Raw genomic sequence first — 12,500 nt, 5'->3', positions numbered from 1 at the left:
TGGTTAGGATTCCTCTCGGGCGTCTCCCTAGGGAGGTCCTCGAGGCATCTGGTTAGGATTCCTCTCGGGCGTCTCCCTAGGGAGGTCCTCGAGGCATCTGGTTAGGATGCCTCTCGGGCGTCTCCCTAGGGAGGTCCTCGAGGCATCTGGTTAGGATTCCTCTCGGGCGTCTCCCTAGGGAGGTCCTCGAGGCATCTGGTTAGGATGCCTCTCGGCCGTCTCCCTAGGGAGGTCCTCGAGGCACGTCCCACTGGGAGGAGACCCCGGGGCAGACCAAGGCGCAGTTGGAGGAAACACATCGACTCACCGGCCTTGGAACGTCTCGGGATCCCCCCAGGAGGAATTCACTAATGTTGCTCTGGAGGAGAGGGAAGTCTGGGAGCTCTCTGGTGGAGCTGTTGCCCCCGCGACCCGACTACGGATAAGCGGTTGAAGATGGATGGATGTTCCGTCGACCACCTTTTTTTTCACTGACCAAAACGTAATAATAACTAAGCCATGATGACTAAAACTAAAAATATACTGACGATTTCGTCAACAAAATAATAACTAGACTAAAAATGTTAGGGAGGGACTGTAGTGGAGAAGAGATCATTTTCAGTTTGGTTGCGCTCGCCTGTTCCATCCATCCATCTTCAACCGCTCGGGTGTTGCACTCTGAAAATAGCAGATCTACAAGCTCGTAGATGTGCTATTTTCGGCATGCAAAAATCTGCCATTATGACACCATCAAGGCCCGGCCGCCAAAATGCATTTTGGTCGACATAATCAACTGTAGATTTAGTCGACTTACAATCGTATGATATTTTGTCGACTAACACTAAAACATTTCAGGTAACTAAAATATGACTAAAACTAAATAAAATGTTATAAAGACTAAAACTAAATGAACAGTGTTGTTGCATTGAGCTGCAAGCAGTGTTGATTTGGTCGACTAAAACTAAGACAAAAAATGTTCGTCGACTACCTTTTTTCACTGACAAACGAAATGGAAACGAAATGAAAACTAACCTATGAGGACTAAAACTAAGACTAAATATATCGACAATTTCGTCAACAAATAAAAACTAGACTAAAATGTTAGGGAGGGACTAGTGGACAAGAGATCCACTATAAGTCATTTTACACTCGGTCGCTCAGATCGGCTATTTTCAGCACGTGTAAAAACAGTCATTACGACGGCATCAAGGCCCGCCAAAATACATTTTAGTCGACTAAATCACCTGTAGATTTAGTCGACTAAAATCTTATGATATTTAGTCGACTAAAACTAGACTAACACTAAAACATTCCAGGTGACAAAAATGTGACTGAAACTAAATGAAAACTATTGGAAGAGACTAAACGACTAAAACTAAAATCTAATTTTGCTGCCAAAAACAACACTGGATGCATGTCTCCTATGTTCCCACCGGCTCAACTTTCTCACACCTCCTCCAGACACTTTGTTTTGGTTCCACGGCATGTCAGCCACTCTCACGCTTCTCACTGGCGTTCCCATAGAACAGATCACTCCAGTTGTTAGCCTCTTCACATTGGCTCCCCGTTGTTTTTAGGATTGATTTCTTTACTTTATTTTACTTGTTTATAAAGCGCTCAATGGTCTCGCACCTTCCTACCTTCATGACTGTCTAGATATGTCCCAAACCTTCCTGCCTCTGTGACTGTCTAGATATGTCCCAAACCTTCCTACCTTCATGACTGTCTAGATATGTCCCAAACCTTCCTGCCTTCATGACTGTCTAGATATGTCCCAAACCTTCCTACCTCCATGACTGTCTAGATATGTCCCAAACCTTCCTACCTCCATGACTGTCTAGATATGTCCCAAACCTTCCTACCTACATGACTGTCTAGATATGTCCCAAACCTTCCTACCTACATTACTGTCTGTCTAGATATGTCCCAAACCTTCCTACCTACATGACTGCCTGCCTAGATATGTCCCAAACCTTCCTACCTGCATGACTGTCTGTCTAGATATGTCCCAAACCTTCCTACCTACATGACTGCCTGCCTAGTTATGTCCCAAACCTTCCTACCTACATGACTGCCTGCCTAGTTATGTCCCAAACCTTCCTACCTACATGACTGCCTGCCTAGTTATGTCCCAAACCTTCCTACCTACATTACTGCCTGCCTAGATATGTCCCAAACCGCCCTCTCAGGTCCTCCACTGCTCGATATGCCTAAAAAACATGGCCTCACGGTGAAGCAGCTTTCTGCTTCTAGGGGCCGACGGTGTGGAACAAACTCCCACTGTACCTTCGACAGACAGCCTCTGTAGACATTTTTAAAGCACAGCTCAAGACCCACTGATACACTCTTTTAGTTGAGCTTTTAAAATCCTTGTTGTTGTTCACTGCTATTATTTTAATGTTTTATGCCCTTGCTTTGTTTTCTCCATTGTAAAGCACTCTGAGCTGCATTTCATGTCATGAAAGGTGCTGCTATACAAATAAAGTTCTTTTTTTTTTGTTCGCCGTCCTCCACAGGATCTGTTCTTCAAGTACTCCTGGAACAACTTTTTGCACTTCCAAGTGGAGCTGTGTGTGGCGTCCATCCTCAACCACCCGTCCCAACAAGACGAGAGGCTCCCCGTCCTCCCTGGACTCCACAACCACCAGGATAACCCCCTGGCGGACCCCCAGAGCCAGGAGAACCTCATCCCCGTGGACCCCCAGAGCCAGGAGAACCTCCCCGCGGACCCCCAGAGCCAGGAGAATCCCCCCGCGGACCCCCAGAGCCTCCAGAACCACCAGGAGAACTCCCCCGCGGACCCCCAGAGCGCAGAGAGCCAGCCGGAGGGAGGGGAGCCAGGCCGGACCGGTGACCCCGACGCCTCCATCCACAAGGCCCTCGTTGCACATGTAGGTGACCCCCCCGACGCCTCCATCCACAAGGCCCTCGTTGCACATGTAGGTGACCCCCCCCCGACGCCTCCATCCACAAGGCCCTCGTTGCACATGTAGGTGACCCCCCCGACGCCTCCATCCACAAGGCCCTCGTTGCACATGTAGGTGACCCCCCCCCGACGCCTCCATCCACAAGGCCCTCGTTGCACATGTAGGTGACCCCCCCCCGACGCCTCCATCCACAAGGCCCTCGTTGCACATGTAGGTGACCCCCCCGACGCCTCCATCCACAAGGCCCTCGTTGCACATGTAGGTGACCCCCCCGACGCCTCCATCCACAAGGCCCTCGTTGCACATGTAGGTGACCCCCCCGACGCCTCCATCCACAAGGCCCTCGTTGCACATGTAGGTGACCCCCCCCCGACGCCTCCATCCACAAGGCCCTCGTTGCACATGTAGGTGACCCCCCCCGACGCCTCCATCCACAAGGCCCTCGTTGCACATGTAGGTGACCCCCCCCCGACGCCTCCATCCACAAGGCCCTCGTTGCACATGTAGGTGACCCCCCCGACGCCTCCATCCACAAGGCCCTCGTTGCACATGTAGGTGACCCCCCCGACGCCTCCATCCACAAGGCCCTCGTTGCACATGTAGGTGACCCCCCCCCCCCCCCGACAAACCGCTCTGATTTAATGGATTCAATAACCCCGGGCGTTCTGGGTATTAAGCAAGAACAAAAAACATGGCAATACATCACATACATGAAACATGAGTAAGCTAAGAACGTAACAGTGGAATATCTATATAATGAAAATAATTACTCTTAACTCAAACAGCGGCGTCTATTATTCCGCCTGATTCTACATAAGTAAGTCTGGTAGAGCTCTCGCCCTTTTGGACCACAGGTTCACGGGTTCGACAATAAGCCACTCCCCCCAACCTACGTACATCCTCATCGGAGAGGGTGCCGTGGTCAAAGCGAACTGTGGACGCCTTTAGTGATCATTTCATTTCTGTGTTTTGTCTTTCTCTCCATGGGAATGGATGTAACCAAATGGACCCCCTCTCCTCCTGTAACCACATGGACCCCCTCTCCTCCTGTGGACCCCGTAGCTCTTCCAGAAGTGTCGTCTGGTACAGAGAATCCTCGACGCCTGGGAAGAGAACGATAAGATACAGTAAGCCGATGAATAATCCACGGCTCAGTGCAAAGTTCTACTGGAGTTTTAACCCATTCATGACGGGAACCCCTTTTGGTGTTTGAAGCATTATTTTATACTTTAGCTATTGGAAAAATAGCAGATCTACAAGCTCATAGCGCGGCACCGAGTGCCGCGCTGCGCGCTGCGGCGATTGGGCGATAGCCAATGAAATTCAAGCGACGCTCGCCGTTGGTCTCCGCTGTTAAAACGTACTGTAAGCGTCTCTGTGCCTGTATGATCCAAGCTATGCACATTTTACCATGTTTTACTGTTTTATTACAGAGACCCCTTGGGGTGATTTTGTACTATAAATATTAACCCATTTTGACCTGAGATCAGATTCTAAAAATGTCTTCTACATCCTGACAGTTTTCTGAAAAAGCTATGTTTCTATGTCAGTCGTTCTTCGATTTTTCAAAAATAGCAGATCTACAAGCTCATAGCGCGCCACTCTGTGGCGCGCTATGAGCTTGTAGATCTGCTATTTTTCAATAGCTAAAGCATAACATAATGCTAACACCAAAAGGGGTTCCCGCCCAGAATGGGTTAAATAAAGTGAAACTGCCTGTTCCTCCCAGGACGGAGGGCGGAGCCAGGAGAGGCAACATGGGTCACCTGACCAGGATCGCCAACATGGTGGTCCAGAACCTGGAGAAAGGCCCGGTCCAGGCGCACATCTCTGACCTCATCAGAGGTAAGAACTACAGAATGACCTCATGAGAGGTAAGAAGTTAACTACAGTAGCACATCTCTGACCTCATCAGAGGTAAGAACTACAGAATGACCTCATCAGAGGTAAGAACTACAGAATGACCTCATGAGAGGTAAGAAGTTTACTACAGGCGCACATCTCTGACCTCATCAGAGGTAAAAACTACAGAATGACCTCATGAGAGGTAAGAACTACATAAAACTAAAATGCCCAGGGTTATTTAATCCATTAAATCAGAGCTCTCGTCGGTTAAAATGGGGGGGGACATTTTCGATGACGTCCCACCGGAAAATAACATTGAGTGTTGCGCAACATACGCTCCTCCCAGCCTGTGGAGCGATGCGATCGGTTTTGATATCAATAATCTCTGTCCTTTTGATCAATCTCCGTCCCGAGCGCTGCAGGGCGTTACTAATTGATAGGACGGAGAACTCCGTCCTGTGCGCTCACGGTGTTAATGGTACCCCAACTTTCAGCAGCTGTCACGGAGTTTCCCAAGGGAAACAAATTGGAACAAATTGAGTGGTGATAGTAGACCCTTTTTATGAACACATAATGTGTGAAGAACGCCAGTGGTAAGCATGGTGTGGTACTGTGTGCTACGAGTGTGACACCACAGTACTGTGTGACACCATAGTATTATTAGAAGTACATTTCTATGGGTGTGTAAATGTCTGTGGCGTCATAAACACACCATGTAACGAACATGTTGTGATGTCAGTGACTTTATTCAGGAACAACTGCATGCATGATATTAATCTATATAAAGACATGTTTTTTCCTCAAATTACAAAATAGCATGTTGTAAGCTTGTACTCCTTGTAGATCTGCTATTTTTCGACATGGGAACGATAGGCCTATCTCACAGCCCGCTTTCCACGCATTCCAACATTAGGCATTACCACTTTTTTTCTCTAGAGAATCTAAGTACATTTCCTAATGTTAAAATGTCAAAGACCGATAATAATATGAAGAAAACACAATGGTATAACAACTCAAATAAGTAGAATAAACCTTACCTTTACAAAACGGTAGTTTGTGGCTTGTGAAAATACCTATTTTAACCGCAAAAAGAATAACACCACTATCAACAAAAGGGGGCGGGAAATGCTGTGAGATAGACCTATTGCTACGATTATGCAAAAAATTGTCATAATTGTGATCATCTCAAATATTTGCGACTAGGCGATGATGTAATAATTGTGACACTTGATACTTGACAATAAAGCATAAGATGAACCTCTCCTTCCGCAGAGCTGCCAGAGGACTGTAGGGGGCGCTGGGAGAGCTTTGTGGACGAGACCCTGAGAGAGACCAACAGGAGAAACACCGTAGAGCTGGTGAGAGACCCACTTAAAGGGATAGTTCACATTATTTTAACTTAAGCTGTATGTAAATACTTGCCATTAATATAGTGGTTGCAACTGTATTAATTCATTGCCCGAGTCCCGTGGTGGGAGTTCTGCTCTGGTTTTGGTGAAATATTAAAGGGGAAAACCACCCATTTTCAACATTTTATTATGTCATTAATATACCTTAGAGCTGTTGTGTGGAAATAATAAAAAGTCCCCCCATTCTGTGTTTCCCAGAACTGTAATTATGAAAAAAACAAAAATTAACATGGTGAAACACATCTTGATGACATCATCAAGATGTGTTTCACCATGTTAATGATTTTTTTCAGACCTCTAGTTCTAGTAAACACAGAATGGGGGGACTTTTTTATTATTTCCACACAATAGCTATATTAATGACATAGTAAAATGTTGAAAATGAGTGGAATGCCCCTTTAAGTAGTTCTGGTCATCAAATCTAACGTCTAATTTGTATTGTTGACCTATTCTAATATATTAGTGCAACTTTCGTTCATTTTTTACCCCTCTATCACACGGAACTATGTTTTTGGTGTCCATATCACTACGCCCAAAAACTTGTTCCATGTGTTAGAGACACACGGGGACTACACATTTCACGCCCCCCAAATGAGACAGCGGCCCCACTTCTGGTCCGTTTCAACGGTGTACTGCAGCTGCCAATGCAATCCCTATGAGAGGCATCATAAAATACCTTCATTTCACTGGTTGATTACTGAGGCTGTGTTATAATAAAGTGTCCCATATGTTTGATTTGTCCTTTTCAATGTCACATACTGTACACGCCATCTAAATATAAAACCCACAATGTACTATAATATAACATCAGAGATTCAAAAGTGCTAGCATTGTAAATTTCAAGTCAAAGTGGTCGCACGGTATATACGTCACGGTCGCATCCCTTGAGGTTTTCAATACCCAGATATATTTCTTGTGTTTCTTTTTATATGCTATGTATTTGTGGAAAATTATCTAAACGGTATCTTGCAAGACTAATTATCAATACTCATCTGGAGAATTCACTAGGTATGAAAATGTCAGGATATGTCACTCCTCCATTTAGCTGGGTTATTTTCCCAACTATTCAAGTTAATTATACAACAAGTTGACGACGGTAAAACACACCGTCGGAGCTCCGAGGTAGGTAGAACATATATAGTGAGCCCGTGACATGTTCAAAATATAGACATGAATGAACAAAGTCAGTCGGGATCGGGATGTATGAGAATTCCACTCTTCAAAGCGTCTCCCCTCTGCTTTGTTAACATTATGGGTAACTCATTCAAGTGGTAAATTAAATGTCAAATACATCCTCTATTGAGAAAACAACAATATATGTTGACAAAGACACTTAATACATTTGTAAACATATTTTTATTCAAATCAATATAGTCTTCAGTTCAATGTGTTACATTTTAAAAGTAGGCTAACTACAGTTGAATTTCAATGGACTTCTATGGGCTGGCCTGCAGTACACCGTTCTAACGGACCAGAAGTGGAGACGCTGTCTCATTTGGGGGCGTGACATTTGTAGTCCCCGTGTGTCTCTATCGAGGGGTCAAAGTTGAACGAAAGTTCTGGGTGGGGTTCCCGCCCAGAATGGGTTATGCCCCGCCTACATGCTTTGTCATCATACGAATAGGGAAGATGGCTCTAGATGGAACTTTTTTCCACCCCAAGGTTCTGTATCTTTGTCCTGATGGCATGAGGTTAAAAACACCATACAGGGAATGTGATATAGAGAGTGCTAGCCGTGTGCTGATGGCCTTATTGTTCATATCAGACAGTGTGGGTGTAGGGAGTCCGATGATCTTGGAAGTAGGGATGTGTAAATGTGTCCAAAATGAAAATCGATTTGTATAATTCAATATTAACGATTAATCGATTAATCGTTGTGGGGGGGGGGGGGGGGGGGGACTTAAAAAAAATTATAATAATAATTTTAACTCTTGAGAGTTAATAAGGGTCCATTTGGTTACTAACTCCATCTTTTAAATGAGGACCACTGGTCGTCCCTGGACCAGTGTTGAGCCAATTGATCACCATAGCAACCCCAGCCTAGGCCTGATTAGGTAAATTCCCAACACCTGCTAAATCCTCCAAACATGTATCTTGATTGGAATCAATCTCCACTCACACTCAATGACTCACACTCCTCATGCAGCTACACAGACACATCCCAGGCACACTTTGGTAGGCCTATAGCCCTGTCCTGCTTTGATGACAATATTGCCTTTCCAACAGATTTTCATAAAAAAAAAAAAAAAAAAAACCTTTTTCCCCTGATTATTAATTTTCATAATCGATTTCGGGTCCTATTAACGATAATCGATTAATCGTACCCATCCCTACTTGGACGCAATACGGGTAGTACTGAAAAGTTTGTTTCTGTTAGGCATGGACAGTATGGTGTAGAAACATGTTTCTGTTAGACATGGACAGTATGGTGTAGAAACATGTTTCTGTTAGACATGGACAGTATGGTGTAGAAACATGTTTCTGTTAGACATGGACAGTATGGTGTAGACACTTAACAACAAAAGGACTTTCAAACTAGGAAGGGTATGGCCTGGTCCGCCTGCAATGACATGCATAAGATCTGGTCATCCCAGCTTAGTATAAGATGTTAAAAGTAAAAAATATTTAGGACGACCGTTGAGCCGATTCTACTCTATGGCTCCGAGACATGGACACTTTCAAAGAAACTAGAGAAACGTTTGGATGGCACTTATACACCCGCCTTCTAATGAGAGCGCAAAATCTGTCTTGGAAGAGCCACCCATCGACTAATCTAATATACGACAACCTTCCCCGTGTTTCTTCACTAGTCCGATCCAGAAGAACACAGTTTGCCGGCCACTGCTACAGAGCTGACAATGAGGTCAAATCTTCCCTTCTTCTCTGGAGTCCTGCCTCAAAGCAGACCAGAGGTAGAAAACTGTCGTTCCCTGATGTCATCGCTAGGGACACATGTATCAGTAAGCAGGAACTGGGGATGGCAATGAAGGACCGGGAAGTCTGGCGTGGCATTGTGAAATCCATGATCTCGACCAGCAATGTGATTCCCTAAATTTGACACAGATCATCCATAGCCCCACTAGACTAAACCCTGCCAGACGGTGTGTTTGCAAATGATTTGAGTGACCATTGTGCTCTTGCATGTGTCAGGAACACAAAGCTGCCCAAAACCAACGGCCTGACTGTCATCAGGCGCCGCTTTAAACATTTTGACCTGAGATCAGATTCTAAAAATGTCTTCTACATCCTGACAGTTTTCGGAAAAAGCTATGTTTCTATGTCAGTCGTTCTTTGATTTTTCAAAAATAGCAAACCTACAAGCTCGTAGCGCGCCACCAAGTGGCGCGCTATGAGCTTGTAGATCTGCTATTTTTCAATAGCTAAAGCAAAACATAATGCTAACACCAAAAGGGGTTCCCGCCCAAAATGGGTTAAACATTTTTCTGAACAGGCCTTTCTTCATGATTTGGCTGCAGTTGATTGGTTGCGCATGTCCTTAATCCCATCAATGGATGAGGCCTTTCGGTTCTTTCATGAACAGTTTCTCTATCTGATAAATAAACATGCACCAAACATGCAACAAATTCAGAATTAAGAACCGAGCTAATCCCTGGTTTTCTAGGGACCTGGCTGATTTGATACATGAAAGAAATAGGCAATGGTCACTGGCAAGAAAGTCAAAATCAAGTCATGATTGGTTTCAGTTTTGTGTCTTGATAAACAAATGTACGGTCCTCACTAGGAAGTTGAGATCGGAACATTATTTATCTCTCTCTACTGATACCTCCAGTAATCACTGTAGTTTCTGGAGAGTAGTCAAAACCCTTCAACAGAAAGGAGCAGCAGGCCCTCCGCCTAAGATTTGGGTTGGCGATTCTTTCATTTCCGACAAAAAAACAATGTCTAATGCCTTTAATTCGCACTTTTAAAGTGCATTGGCAAAATGCCAATGCTCCTCAGCAAGCTGCCCAGGAAACTGCAGGCTCATCTGTTGCTTCGGATTTTAATTTTGACTTCTCTCCCATCCTGATATTGGACGTTGAGCATGCCCTGGCCACCCTAGACGCTAAAAAGTCTGCTGGCCCAGATGGCCTTGACCCCTTCTTCTTAAAATTATCCTCGGCTGTCATTGCCCAACCTGTTACTGATATGTTCAACATCTCTTTATCCACTCAAAGTTTAGCAGATGTTTCCCCTCTTCTCAAGGCTGGCGACCCTTGCGATGTAAACAATTATAGGCCTATCTCTAACCTCTCTACTTTGGCAAAGATCTTAGAAAGCCAAGTATCAAAACAGGTCAAAATTTTCCTCGATTCACATTCGATTTTAAACCCCATGCAGTCCGGTTTTCGAGCAAAACACAGCACTGTAACAGCATGCCTTAATGTTATTGATGACATCAGGGCAGCCGTGGGTAACAAATCTTTTTGTGCTGCCTTATTCATTGACTTGAGCAAGGCCTTCGACACGGTGGAACCTCAAGGATTGCTCAAGGTCCTTTCTAATGCTGGTATTTGTCACAATGTGTTAGGATGGTTCAAAAACTACATAGTTGGCTGAACACAGTGTGTTAAATTTGCCGATACCGTTTCTGATTTCATCACCCTTGAGAAGGGAGTCCCCCAAGGCTCCGTTCTTGGCCCATTGCTTTTTCTACTATATGTCAATCATATTTGTAGCCAATCTAAGCATTGCAAGTATCACATGTATGCTGACGATACAATTCTGTATTCTTGTGCCCCTTCACTTGACGTGGCAGTGTCAAATTTGGCCTCAGATTTTGTCTCTCTGCAGCATGAACTAGTAGACAGCGAATTGCTTCTAAACGGCCAAAAAACCAAGGCCATGCTTTTTGCTCCAAATAGTCTTAGCCCCCCAAACATCACTTTAGATGGAGTAACCATCGAATGGGTGGTACTTTACAAGTATCTTGGGATTTGGTTGGACAACAAGCTACATTTCAATCATCACATTGATGCATTGGCTAAGAAGTTAAAATTCACTTTGAGCTTCTTTTACAGAATGAAGTCCTGTTTTTCAAAATTCGCTTAACCTCAGACCAAACGCCTGGATGCGCTTACGTCGTACCCAATACCAAATCTGAGGCAGGGGGCAAAAAACCGTCAGCGTCACCGTTGCGTTTTTTGGGCCCTGGGCGTGGAACGATCTACAGACCAGATTAAAACTGGCTTCCTTGATCCCCCTAGTGACCTTTAAGAGGATTGCCTTGGGCACTCTCTCCAGCCATTGCTCCTGCTTTGAGGTGTAGCAATAAGCTGTGATCTTAGTTTTATATTAGCTTAGTAGTTTCAAGACTTATTGTTCTTATTAGTCTGTATTTGGTTAGCTAGTTAGACTCTCTGAGCCTCCCTGGTCGTAGGTTTAGACTCTCTGAGCCTCCCTGGTCGTAGGTTTAGACTCTCTGAGCCTCCCTGGTCGTAGGTTTAGACTCTCTGAGCCTCCCTGGTAGTAGGTTTTTGGTATTACGGATGTCATATGTTTGTCTTTGTCATGTCCTGTATTTGTTGTTACTGGCAGAGCTGTGTAACATTTATTGGCCTCTTCTCTTGGCCAGTGCAGTCTCGTAAAAGAGACTTTGGTCTCAATGTGATTTTACTGGTTAAATAAAGGTTAAATAAAATAAAAATACAAAAATAAAAAACCGCGGTCGAAAAATGTGATGATGTGTTGTACTGTAGTGTGGTACAGAGCCATCTAATAGAAGAGTTACGACATTGAGGGGGCGGAAACCGAGCGCTGTTCATGCAGCCTGAACTGAGACAGGCTGGAGTTGGAAATTCATTGTTTTCAACGAGGGCGGCGCAAATAAGAGCTATTTTAAGCATGTCTGCAACATGACAACTGTTTTAAAAGTATTGTACAGTAACAACTAAAGTCTCTGTAATGTTTATGTTGTACTATTACTACATGTTTATGTTGTACTATTACTACAAAACAATAATGGGATTTATCAAAAAAAAAGCTGGGCTGTTGCCTGAGTCCAATGCATTCCGGTCCAGGACTTGTCCCAGTTGGTTGTCACCATTCTCAATAGAAGTCTATGTAGGAGAGCCTCCATTGGACTGAAGCCCCTTGAAGTGAACGCAGTTTGCGTAACTCTGTCTATCTCTAAGGCTCTGGTGTGGTAGTACTGAGGGTGAGGTGTTCAGTGTGTGTTCTGTGTTCAGGTCAGCACCCACAGGGTGGTCGTACTTTAGTGTGTCGTACTGAGGGTGTGTGTTCAGGTGACACCCACAGGGTGGTAGTACTGAGGGTGTGTGTGTTCAGGTGACACCCACAGGGTGGTAGTACTTTAGTGTGTCGTACTGAGGGTGTGTGT

At 44.8% G+C, this 12,500-nt stretch overlaps 1 protein-coding gene and 1 long non-coding RNA gene across 8 annotated transcripts in view; one reads left to right on the top strand and one right to left on the bottom strand.

The window, feature by feature from the left end:
- Positions 1–12,500, bottom strand: part of LOC306916647 — a 571,903-nt gene that overhangs the window by 328,480 nt on the left and 230,923 nt on the right. The gene's annotated exons all lie outside the window — the stretch shown is intronic.
- The window catches only part of LOC306916473 (serine/threonine-protein phosphatase 6 regulatory subunit 2-like), a 49,257-nt gene that overhangs the window by 27,426 nt on the left and 9,331 nt on the right, over positions 1–12,500 (top strand). For 4 of the 7 annotated variants that reach the window (XM_079494355.1, XM_079494354.1, XM_079494359.1 and 1 more), the window contains 5 exons: positions 2,496–2,870; positions 3,969–4,033; positions 4,636–4,751; positions 6,024–6,109; positions 8,971–9,120. In XM_079494355.1, the coding sequence (XP_079350481.1) occupies positions 2,496–2,870; positions 3,969–4,033; positions 4,636–4,751; positions 6,024–6,109; positions 8,971–9,120 (792 nt within the window). The remainder of the gene's footprint in view (positions 1–2,495; positions 2,871–3,968; positions 4,034–4,635; positions 4,752–6,023; positions 6,110–8,970; positions 9,121–12,500) is intronic. The other 3 variants (XM_079494360.1, XM_079494357.1, XM_079494356.1) reach the window with 2 other exon arrangements.

This window comes from Electrona antarctica (assembly GCF_951216825.1).
Source record: "Electrona antarctica genome assembly, chromosome: 23".
NCBI lineage: Eukaryota > Metazoa > Chordata > Actinopteri > Myctophiformes > Myctophidae > Electrona > Electrona antarctica.
This window is presented reverse-complemented; position numbering and strand designations above follow the sequence as displayed.